Source organism: Heptranchias perlo, chromosome 29 (genome assembly GCF_035084215.1).
Source record: "Heptranchias perlo isolate sHepPer1 chromosome 29, sHepPer1.hap1, whole genome shotgun sequence".
Taxonomy (NCBI): Eukaryota; Metazoa; Chordata; class Chondrichthyes; order Hexanchiformes; family Hexanchidae; genus Heptranchias; species Heptranchias perlo.
The window spans coordinates 3,878,156-3,891,886 of record NC_090353.1 but is presented as its reverse complement, the minus strand read 5'-3'; the positions used below and the strand labels follow the sequence as shown (position 1 = coordinate 3,891,886).

At 45.3% G+C, this 13,731-nt stretch overlaps 1 protein-coding gene across 3 annotated transcripts in view; it reads right to left on the bottom strand.

Annotated features, from left to right (window-relative positions):
* The window catches only part of si:ch1073-396h14.1 (disintegrin and metalloproteinase domain-containing protein 10), a 660,397-nt gene that overhangs the window by 144,958 nt on the left and 501,708 nt on the right, over positions 1-13,731 (bottom strand). For all 3 annotated transcript variants that reach the window (XM_067967993.1, XM_067967994.1, XM_067967995.1), the window contains one exon: positions 10,402-10,524. In XM_067967993.1, the coding sequence (XP_067824094.1) occupies positions 10,402-10,524 (123 nt within the window). The remainder of the gene's footprint in view (positions 1-10,401; positions 10,525-13,731) is intronic.

The following is a 13,731-nucleotide window of genomic DNA, read 5'->3' as shown; positions in this document are numbered from 1 at the left end:
CTGGGCTTGATTGTAATATACTGGGTGGATTAGAAATATACTGAACCGGATTGGAATATGCTGGGCTGGATTAGAATATACTGGGCTGGATTAGAATATACTGGGCTGGATTAGAATATACTGGGCCGGATTGGAATATACTGGGCCGGATTGGAATATACTGGGCTGGATTAGAATATACTGGGCTGGATTGGAATATACTGGGCTGGATTAGAATATACTGGGCTGGATTAGAATATACTGGGCTGGATTGGAATATACTGGGCTGGATTAGAATATACTGGGCTGGATTAGAATATACTGGGCTGGATTGGAATATACTGGGCTGGATTAGAATATACTGGGCTGGATTGGAATATACTGGGCTGGATTAGAATATACTGGGCTGGATTAGAATATACTGGGCTGGATTGGAATATACTGGGCTGGATTAGAATATACTGGGCTGGATTGGAATATACTGGGCTGGATTAGAATATACTGGGCTGGATTAGAATATACTGGGCTGGATTGGAATATACTGGGCTGGATTGGAATATACTGGGCTGGATTAGAATATACTGGGCTGGATTAGAATATACTGGGCTGGATTGGAATATACTGGGCTGGATTGGAATATACTGGGCTGGATTAGAATATACTGGGCTGGATTGGAATATACTGGGCTGGATTGGAATATACTGGGCTGGATTGGAATATACTGGGCTGGATTGGAATATACTGGGCCGGATTGGAATATACTGGGCTGGATTGGAATATACTGGGCCGGATTGGAATATACTGGGCTGGATTGGAATATACTGGGCTGGATTGGAATATACTGGGCTGGATTGGAATATACTGGGCCGGATTGGAATATACTGGGCTGGATTGGAATATACTGGGCTGGATTGGAATATACTGGGCTGGATTAGAATATACTGGGCTGGATTGGAATATACTGGGCTGGATTGGAATATACTGGGCTGGATTAGAATATACTGGGCTGGATTAGAATATACTGGGCTGGATTGGAATATACTGGGCTGGATTGGAATATACTGGGCTGGATTGGAATATACTGGGCTGGATTGGAATATACTGGGCCGGATTGGAATATACTGGGCTGGATTGGAATATACTGGGCTGGATTGGAATATACTGGGCCGGATTGGAATATACTGGGCTGGATTGGAATATACTGGGCCGGATTGGAATATACTGGGCTGGATTGGAATATACTGGGCTGGATTGGAATATACTGGGCTGGATTGGAATATACTGGGCCGGATTGGAATATACTGGGCTGGATTAGAATATACTGGGCTGGATTGGAATATACTGGGCTGGATTGGAATATACTGGGCTGGATTGGAATATACTGGGCTGGATTGGAATATACTGGGCTGGATTGGAATATACTGGGTTGGATTGGAATATACTGGGCCGGATTGGAATATACTGGGCTGGATTGGAATATACTGGGCTGGATTGGAATATACTGGGCTGGATTGGAATATACTGGGCTGGATTGGAATATACTGGGCTGGATTGGAATATACTGGGCCGGATTGGAATATACTGGGCTGGATTGGAATATACTGGGCTGGATTGGAATATACTGGGCTGGATTGGAATATACTGGGCCGGATTGGAATATACTGGGCTGGATTGGAATATACTGGGCTGGATTGGAATATACTGGGCCGGATTGGAATATACTGGGCTGGATTGGAATATACTGGGCTGGATTGGAATATACTGGGCTGGATTGGAATATACTGGGCCGGATTGGAATATACTGGGCTGGATTGGAATATACTGGGCTGGATTGGAATATACTGGGCTGGATTAGAATATACTGGGCTGGATTGGAATATACTGGGCTGGATTGGAATATACTGGGCTGGATTGGAATATACTGGGCTGGATTGGAATATACTGGGCCGGATTGGAATATACTGGGCTGGATTGGAATATACTGGGCCGGATTGGAATATACTGGGCTGGATTGGAATATACTGGGCTGGATTGGAATATACTGGGCTGGATTAGAATATACTGGGCTGGATTAGAATATACTGGGCTGGATTGGAATATACTGAACCGGATTGGAATATACTGGGCCGGATTGGAATATACTGGGCCGGATTGGAATATACTGGGCCGGATTGGAATATGCTGGGCTGGATTGGAATATACTGGGCCGGATTGGAATATACTGGGCTGGATTGGAATATACTGGGCTGGATTAGAATATACTGGGCCGGATTGGAATATACTGGGCCGGATTGGAATATACTGGGCCGGATTGGAATATACTGGGCTGGATTGGAATATACTGGGCTGGATTAGAATATACTGGGCTGGATTAGAATATACTGGGCCGGATTGGAATATACTGGGCCGGATTGGAATATACTGGGCCGGATTGGAATATACTGGGCTGGATTAGAATATACTGGGCCGGATTGGAATATACTGGGCCGGATTGGAATATACTGGGCCGGATTGGAATATACTGGGCTGGATTAGAATATACTGGGCCGGATTGGAATATACTGGGCCGGATTGGAATATACTGGGCCGGATTGGAATATACTGGGCCGGATTGGAATATACTGGGCTGGATTAGAATATACTGGGCCGGATTGGAATATACTGGGCCGGATTGGAATATACTGGGCCGGATTGGAATATACTGGGCTGGATTGGAATATACTGGGCTGGATTGGAATATACTGGGCCGGATTGGAATATACTGGGCCGGATTGGAATATACTGGGCCGGATTGGAATATGCTGGGCTGGATTGGAATATACTGGGCCGGATTGGAATATACTGGGCTGGATTGGAATATACTGGGCCGGATTAGAATATACTGGGCCGGATTGGAATATACTGGGCCGGATTGGAATATACTGGGCCGGATTGGAATATACTGGGCTGGATTGGAATATACTGGGCTGGATTGGAATATACTGGGCCGGATTGGAATATACTGGGCCGGATTGGAATATACTGGGCCGGATTGGAATATGCTGGGCTGGATTGGAATATACTGGGCTGGATTGGAATATACTGGGCCGGATTAGAATATACTGGGCTGGATTGGAATATACTGGGCCGGATTGGAATATACTGGGCTGGATTGGAATATACTGAACCGGATTGGAATATACTGGGCCGGATTGGAATATACTGGGTTGGATTGGAATATACTGGGCTGGATTGGAATATACTGGGCCGGATTGGAATATACTGGGTTGGATTGGAATATACTGGGCTGGATTGGAATATATTGGGCTGGATTGGAATATACTGGGTTGGATTGGAATATACTGGGCTGGATTGGAATATACTGGGCCGGATTGGAATATACTGGGTTGGATTGGAATATACTGGGCTGGATTGGAATATACTGGGCCGGATTGGAATATACTGGGCTGGATTGGAATATACTGGGCCGGATTGGAATATACTGGGCTGGATTGGAATATACTGAACCGGATTGGAATATACTGGGCCGGATTGTAATATACTGGGTTGGATTGGAATATACTGGGCCGGATTGTAATATACTGGGTTGGATTGGAATATACTGGGCTGGATTGGAATATACTGAACCGGATTGGAATATACTGAACCGGATTGGAATATACTGGGCCGGATTGGAATATACTGGGTTGGATTGGAATATACTGGGCTGGATTGGAATATACTGGGCCGGATTGGAATATACTGGGCTGGATTGGAATATACTGGGCCGGATTGGAATATACTGGGCTGGATTGGAATATACTGAACCGGATTGGAATATACTGGGCCGGATTGGAATATACTGGGCCGGATTGGAATATACTGGGCTGGATTGGAATATACTGGGCCGGATTGGAATATACTGGGCTGGATTGGAATATACTGAACCGGATTGGAATATACTGGGCTGGATTGGAATATACTGGGCTGGATTGGAATATATTGGGCTGGATTGGAATATACTGGGTTGGATTGGAATATACTGGGCCGGATTGGAATATATTGGGCTGGATTGGAATATACTGGGTTGGATTGGAATATACTGGGCCGGATTGGAATATATTGGGCTGGATTGGAATATACTGGGTTGGATTGGAATATACTGGGCCGGATTGGAATATGCTGGGCTGGATTGGAATATACTGGGCCGGATTGGAATATACTGGGCTGGATTGGAATATACTGGGCCGGATTAGAATATACTGGGCCGGATTGGAATATACTGGGCTGGATTGGAATATACTGGGCCGGATTAGAATATATTGGGCTGGATTGGAATATACTGGGCTGGATTGGAATATACTGGGCCGGATTGGAATATATTGGGCTGGATTGGAATATACTGGGTTGGATTGGAATATACTGGGCCGGATTGGAATATATTGGGCTGGATTGGAATATACTGGGTTGGATTGGAATATACTGGGCCGGATTGGAATATGCTGGGCTGGATTGGAATATACTGGGCCGGATTGGAATATACTGGGCTGGATTGGAATATACTGGGCCGGATTAGAATATACTGGGCCGGATTGGAATATACTGGGCTGGATTGGAATATACTGGGCCGGATTGGAATATACTGGGCCGGATTGGAATATACTGGGCCGGATTGGAATATGCTGGGCTGGATTGGAATATACTGGGCCGGATTGGAATATACTGGGCTGGATTGGAATATACTGGGCCGGATTGGAATATACTGGGCTGGATTGGAATATACTGAACCGGATTGGAATATACTGGGCCGGATTGGAATATACTGGGCCGGATTGGAATATACTGGGCTGGATTGGAATATACTGGGCCGGATTGGAATATACTGGGCTGGATTGGAATATACTGAACCGGATTGGAATATACTGGGCTGGATTGGAATATGCTGGGCCGGATTGGAATATACTGGGCTGGATTGGAATATACTGGGCCGGATTGGAATATACTGGGCCGGATTGGAATATACTGAACCGGATTGGAATATATTGGGCCGGATTGGAATATACTGGGCTGGATTGGAATATACTGGGCTGGATTAGAATATACTGGGCTGGATTGGAATATACTGGGCCGGATTGGAATATACTGAACCGGATTGGAATATATTGGGCCGGATTGGAATATACTGGGCTGGATTGGAATATACTGGGCTGGATTAGAATATACTGGGCTGGATTGGGATATACTGGGCTGGATTGGAATATACTGGGCTGGATTGGAATATACTGGGCTGGATTGGAATATACTGGGCTGGATTGGAATATACTGGGCTGGATTGGAATATACTGGGCTGGATTGGAATATACTGGGCCGGATTGGAATATACTGGGCCGGATTGGAATATACTGGGCTGGATTGGAATATACTGGGCTGGATTAGAATATACTGGGCTGGATTGGAATATGCTGGGCCGGATTGGAATATACTGGGCTGGATTGGAATATACTGGGCTGGATTGGAATATGCTGGGCTGGATTGGAATATACTGGGCTGGATTGGAATATACTGGGCTGGATTGGAATATACTGGGCTGGATTGGAATATACTGGGCTGGATTGGAATATACTGGGCTGGATTGGAATATGCTGGGCCGGATTGGAATATACTGGGCTGGATTGGAATATACTGGGCTGGATTGGAATATACTGGGCTGGATTGGAATATACTGGGCTGGATTGGAATATACTGGGCTGGATTGGAATATGCTGGGCCGGATTGGAATATACTGGGCTGGATTGGAATATACTGGGCTGGATTGGAATATACTGGGCTGGATTGGAATATGCTGGGCCGGATTGGAATATACTGGGCCGGATTGGAATATACTGGGCTGGATTGGAATATATTGGGCTGGATTGGAATATACTGAACCGGATTGGAATATACTGGGCCGGATTGGAATATGCTGGGCTGGATTGGAATATACTGGGCCGGATTGGAATATACTGGGCTGGATTGGAATATACTGGGCCGGATTAGAATATACTGGGCCGGATTGGAATATACTGGGCTGGATTGGAATATACTGGGCCGGATTGGAATATACTGGGCCGGATTGGAATATACTGGGCCGGATTGGAATATGCTGGGCTGGATTGGAATATACTGGGCCGGATTGGAATATACTGGGCTGGATTGGAATATACTGGGCCGGATTGGAATATACTGGGCTGGATTGGAATATACTGAACCGGATTGGAATATACTGGGCCGGATTGGAATATACTGGGCCGGATTGGAATATACTGGGCTGGATTGGAATATACTGGGCCGGATTGGAATATACTGGGCTGGATTGGAATATACTGAACCGGATTGGAATATACTGGGCTGGATTGGAATATGCTGGGCCGGATTGGAATATACTGGGCTGGATTGGAATATACTGGGCCGGATTGGAATATACTGGGCCGGATTGGAATATACTGAACCGGATTGGAATATATTGGGCCGGATTGGAATATACTGGGCTGGATTGGAATATACTGGGCTGGATTGGAATATACTGGGCTGGATTGGAATATGCTGGGCTGGATTAGAATATACTGGGCTGGATTAGAATATACTGGGCTGGATTGGAATATACTGGGCTGGATTGGAATATACTGGGCTGGATTGGAATATACTGGGCTGGATTGGAATATACTGGGCCGGATTGGAATATACTGGGCCGGATTGGAATATACTGGGCTGGATTGGAATATACTGGGCTGGATTAGAATATACTGGGCTGGATTGGAATATGCTGGGCCGGATTGGAATATACTGGGCTGGATTGGAATATACTGGGCTGGATTGGAATATGCTGGGCTGGATTGGAATATACTGGGCTGGATTGGAATATACTGGGCTGGATTGGAATATACTGGGCTGGATTGGAATATACTGGGCTGGATTGGAATATACTGGGCTGGATTGGAATATACTGGGCTGGATTGGAATATACTGGGCTGGATTGGAATATACTGGGCTGGATTGGAATATACTGGGCTGGATTGGAATATGCTGGGCCGGATTGGAATATACTGGGCTGGATTGGAATATACTGGGCTGGATTGGAATATACTGGGCTGGATTGGAATATACTGGGCTGGATTGGAATATACTGGGCTGGATTGGAATATGCTGGGCCGGATTGGAATATACTGGGCTGGATTGGAATATACTGGGCTGGATTGGAATATACTGGGCTGGATTGGAATATGCTGGGCCGGATTGGAATATACTGGGCTGGATTGGAATATACTGGGCCGGATTGGAATATACTGGGCTGGATTGGAATATACTGGGCTGGATTGGAATATACTGGGCTGGATTGGAATATGCTGGGCCGGATTGGAATATACTGGGCCGGATTGGAATATACTGGGCCGGATTGGAATATACTGGGCTGGATTGGAATATATTGGGCTGGATTGGAATATACTGAACCGGATTGGAATATACTGGGCCGGATTGGAATATATTGGGCTGGATTGGAATATACTGAACCGGATTGGAATATACTGGGCCGGATTGGAATATGCTGGGCTGGATTGGAATATACTGGGCTGGATTGGAATATACTGGGCTGGATTGGAATATACTGAACCGGATTGGAATATGCTGGGCTGGATTGGAATATACTGGGCCGGATTGGAATATACTGGGCTGGATTGGAATATACTGGGCTGGATTGGAATATACTGGGCTGGATTGGAATATACTGAACCGGATTGGAATATACTGGGCTGGATTGGAATATACTGGGCCGGATTGGAATATGCTGGGCCGGATTGGAATATACTGGGCTGGATTGGAATATACTGAACCGGATTGGAATATGCTGGGCTGGATTGGAATATACTGGGCCGGATTGGAATATACTGGGCTGGATTGGAATATACTGGGCTGGATTAGAATATACTGGGCCGGATTGGAATATACTGGGCTGGATTGGAATATACTGGGCTGGATTGGAATATACTGGGCCGGATTGGAATATACTGGGCTGGATTAGAATATACTGGGCCGGATTGGAATATACTGGGCTGGATTGGAATATACTGGGCCGGATTGGAATATACTGGGCTGGATTGGAATATACTGGGCTGGATTGGAATATACTGAACCGGATTGGAATATGCTGGGCTGGATTGGAATATACTGGGCTGGATTGGGATATACTGAACCGGATTGGAATATACTGGGCTGGATTAGAATATACTCGGCTGGATTGGAATGTACTGGGTTAGATTGGAATATACTGGGGTAGATTGGAATATACTGGGCCGGATTGGAATATACAGTGCTAGTTTGGAGTGTATTGCACTGGTTTGCAATATATTGATCTGGATTGGAATATATTGGGCTGGATTTGAACATATTGGTTGTATTGGAATGTACTGGGTTAGATTGGAATATACTGGTTCGATTTGAAAATCCTGGGCTGTATTGGAATATACTGGCCTGAATTGGTATGTACTGAGATGGATTGGAATATACTGGGCTGGATTGGTGTAAACTGGGTTGGACTGGAATATACTGGGCTCGATTGGAATATATTGGGCTGGATTGGGATATACTGAGTTGTATTGGTACTGGTCTGTATTGAAAATTACTGGGCTGGTTTGGAATATTCTGGGATGGATTGGAATATACTGGGTGGAACTGGAATATACAGCTCTTAATTGGAATATACTCAGCTGGATTGGAATATACCAGGGTGGATTGGAATATATTGGTCTTCATTGTATATACTGTGCTGGATTGGAATATACTGGTCTTTATTGGAATATACCGAGCTGGATTCTAAAAAACTGGGCTGCATTGGAATATATTGTGCTAGTTTGGAATATAGAGGGCTGAACTGGGATATACTGGATTGGATTGGATTATACGGGGCTGGATTGGAAAATACTGGTCTTAATAGGCTGTGATGTGGAGATGCCGGTGATGGACTGGGGTGGACAAATGTAAGGAGTCTTACAACACCAGGTTATAGTCCAACAGCTTTATTGGAATCACAAGCTTTCGGAGCTTTGCTCCTTCGTCAGGTAAGTGACGAAGGAGGAAAGCTCCGAAAGCTTGTGATTTCAAATAAAACTGTTGGACTATAACCTGGTGTTGTAAGACTCCTTACATTAATAGGCTGTGCGATACTAGGCGTATCAGTGTTACACTCCTGTATATAATAAAACAACGTGTGATACTGGGTGTATCTGCGTTACACTCCTGTATATAATAATATGCTGTGTGATACTGTGTGTATCCGTGTTACACTCCTGTATATAATAAAACAACGTGTGATACTGGGTGTATCTGCGTTACACTCCTGTATATAATAATATGCTGTGTGATACTGTGTGTATCCGTGTTACACTCCTATATATAATAACACAATATGCGATACTGGGTGTATCAGGGTTATACTCCTCTGTATAGTAATATGCTGTGTGATACTGGGTGTATCAGTGTTACACTCCTGTATATAATAATACAAAGTGTGATACTGGGTGCATCAGTGTTACACTCCAATATATAATAATAAAATGTGTGATACTGGGTGTATCAGTGTTACACTCCTGTATATAATAATACAATGTGTGATACTGGGTATATCAGTGTTACACTCCTGTATATAATAATACAATGTGTGATACTGGGTATATCAGTGTTACACTCCTGTATATAATAATACAATGTGTGATACTGGGTATATCAGTGTTACATTCCTGTACATAATAATACTCTGTGTGATACTGGGTGTATCAGTGTTACCCTCCTTTATATAATAAAACGCAATGTGATACTGGGTGTATCAGTGGTACATTCCTGTACATAATAATGTGCTGTGTGATATTGGGTTCATCAGTGTTACACTCCTGTATATAATAAAACAATGTGTGATACTGGGTGTATCAGTGTTACACTCCTGTATATAATAATACTCTGGGTGATACTGGGTGTATCAGAGTTACACTTCAGTATATAATAACACCCTTTGTGATACTGGCTGTATCAGTTTTACACCCCTGTATATAATAATACTCTGTGTGATACTGGGTGTGTCAGTGTTAAACTCGTATATATAATAATACTCTGTGTGATACTGGGTGTATCAGTGTTACACTCCTGTATATAATAATACTCTGTGTGATACTGGGTGTGTCAGTGTTAAACTCGTATATATAATAATACACTGTGTGATACTGGGTGTATCAGTGTTACACTCCTGTATATAATAATACACTGTGTGATACTGGGTGTATAAGTGTTAAACTCATATATATAATAATACATAGTGTGATACTGGGTGTAATGCTCAGTTAGCTGATTTTGCACAGATCTCAGTCTCTGGTTTGTGTGATGTGCTGTTACCCACACGTCCTGATGTAGAGGTGGTACCTGAGCAGTGACACTCTCATTACTTCCCATGCGCTGATAGTATAGATGGTCAGCATGTAGGTGCAGTAAGCAGGTAGTCCGTGAATGATCAACACTCCTCTGGGATCTTGAAAGCACGAGTTCCTGAAAGAGGTAAAAGGAAGAATTAGGGGTTTCCGGAGTGTTCTTTGTACATTGAACTGCTATCTCATCAGAAGCAATCAGTGTACACAATCCAAACGTTAGACCACACCATCAACTTTGAAAAGCCGATGAAAAAGCAACAGGGAATTTATAGAGGGGTTTCATCGGGTTGCTGTATTAGAGTGCAGATAGAGAGAGGTTTCATAGGGTTATAAGAAAATAAGATCATAAGAAATAGGAGCAGGAGTAGGCCATACGGCCCCTCGAGCTCCACCATTCAATCAGATCATGGCTGATCTTCGACCTCAACTCCACTTTCCCGCCCAATCCCCATATCCCTTGTTTCCAGTCGTGTCCAAAAATCTATCGATCTCAGCCTTGAATATACTCGATGACTGAGCATCCACAGCCCTCTGGGGTAGAGAATTCCAAAGATTCACAACCCTCTGAGTGAAGAAATTCCTCCTCATCTCAGTCCTAAATGTCCAACCCCTTATCCTGAGACTCTGCCCCCTAGTTCTAGACTCTCCAGGCAGGGGAAACAGCCTCTCAGCCCTGTTGAGCCCTCTAAGACTATTATATGTTTCAATGAAATCACCTCTCATTCTTCTAAACTCGATTGCATAGGCCCATTCTACTCAATCTCTCCTCATAGGACAACCCTCTCATCCCAGGAATCAATCTAGTGAACCTTTGTTGCACCGCCTCCAAGACAAGTATATCCTTCCTTAGACAAGGAGACCAAAACTGTACACAGTACTCCATGTGTGGTCTCACAAGAGCCCTATATAATTGCAGCAAGACTTCCTTACTCTTGTACTCCAGCTCCCTTGCAATAAAGGTTAACATACTATTTGCCTTGCTAATTGCGTGCTGTACCTGCATGTTAACTTTCTGTGATTCGTGTACAAGAACACCCAAATCCCTCTGAATACCAACATTTCTTAGTCTCTCACCTTTTAAAAAATATTCTGCTTTTCTATTCTTCCTACCAAAATGGATAATTTCACATTTCTCCGCATTATACTCCATCTGCCACCTTCTTGCCCCTTCACCTAACCTGCCTATATCCCTTTGCAGTCACTTTGGGCCCAATATTAGGAGGGAGGTGGGTTGGCAGCGGGGAGTCGACTGGGCACGTGGGTAACACGCCCAGTGAAATCGGTGGGATCCCCATGCGATCGTAAGTAAATTACAGCCACTTACCTTGGCTTCCGGGTTTCGAGCTGGAAAGCTGCGCAGCAGGCGGACTGCGCACCCGCATCATAGGCTGTCAGCTGGAGGAGCCCTATTTAAAGGGGCAGTCCTCCACTGACTGATGCTGCAGAAAATAGGCAAAGTTACAGCATGGAGCAGCCCAGGGGGAAGGCTACTCCCAGGTTTAATGGTGCCTCACTCCAGGTCTCACTAGATGGGGTGAGAAGGAGGAGGCGGGAGATCTTCCACCCGGCGGGCGGGAGGAAGTGGCCTGCTTCTGCCACCAAGAAGGCCTGGCTCAAGGTGGCGGAGGAGGTCACCCGCACCACCAACATATCGCCCACCTGCATACAGTGCAGGAGGCGCTGCAATGACCTAAGTAGGTCAGTAGAAGTGAGCACACTTACTCTTTCCCCTCCCCTCCGTCTGCCATATCACCGCCCCCACCCCACATCTCCTTCTGCACTGCCAACACTACTCTGTCACATCACCCCTCACACCCATTCAAACCTCATCCTCATCTTACCTGCAATTCCTCACCTCGCCAGTACTCATCCCACCACTACCACTCAACCCAATCCTCATACAATCTCATGGCTCTATCTCATACTCACCCTCTCATGCATCTCTTTCACAGTCAGCCTCACCCCACCTGTCACTACCTGTGCTGCAGCCACAGGGCATGCATCACATATGTGCAGTAGGCAGCGTAAGGCAAACGTGTCGTGAGCATGAAGGGGATGCACAAGGATGTTTGAGGGTTTGTCATGGTTTTTACTTATATTTGATTTCTGATCAACTCACATTACATATTATATTGTCACCACTACTGCCACGTCTTGGCCATTCTTGACTGGCTTGTGCAATAAGGCCCTTTCATGAGGTTCTCCATGAACGCCCTTGATGCCACCCATTGGCTCACCCTACAGTGGGTGTATATGTAATTGCACGACTACTTTGTGCAGGTGCCTGTTGCGCAGCACTGTGTTGTGGAGCTCCACGTGGCGGAGGTGGATGGCATGCCTGGCGAGGCTGGTGATGTTGCTCGTCCTCCAATGGAGTGATGAATGTAGCAATGGAAACCCCCCCACCAATCCTGATGGTGTGAGTGTGAGGGGGTCCACACAGTAGGTAAATGTGTTTGGACAGCAGAGTTTAGGGTATGATTTAATAATTTGGAGTGTGGAGACAACAGCAAAACTTTGTCTGAGGTGATAAAGTGCCCTGCTACAATGAATGAGGGTTTACCCCGCACCTGTTAAATAGACCTTTGCAGCTGCCACTGGCTGCTGGCTGCAACACGTCCGTTTAAACAGGGAGTGTTTCCCCCAGCATGGGAAACACGCTCTGGATAGTCCAAAATCTGAATCCTCCTAAAATCTCCAACTAATGAGGTCTGTAAACGACCTCAAGTACCCAGATAATGATCTTAAGTGGGATCCCGCTGGCTTTGATTTCCGGTGGGAGTCCCGCATGCGGGGGCTGCGCGCGCACCGATTCGGGTCATTGGGGAACCCGGAAGTGGGCGGGTCCGAGCCTCTCAAACATTTCCCAAATCTGGTGACTCCAAATTTCTTATACAACAGCAAATGTGAGGACATCTCGTTTGTACCCAAGAAAGACAAATCCGGATATTTTCCTCATGGGGAGAAACTAGGAAGTGTGGAGGAGCAAAGGGATTTGGGAATCCATGTACACAAATCACTAAAAGCTAGTACACAGGTACAAGAAGTAAATGAAAAGGTTAATGGAATGTTGGCCTTTATCACAGGGGGGGCTGGAATACAAAGGGGAGGAAGTGATGGTTCAGTTGGTCAGACCCCATCTGGAGACTGCGTTCAGTTCTGGGCACCGCACCTCAGGAAGGAGATATTGGCCTTGGAGGGGGTGCAGCCCAGATTCACCAGAATGATACCGGGACTAAAAGGGTTAAATTATGAGCACAGGTTGAATAAACTTGGTTTGTATTCCCTTGAGTTTCGATGGTTGAGGGGTGATCTGATCGAGGTC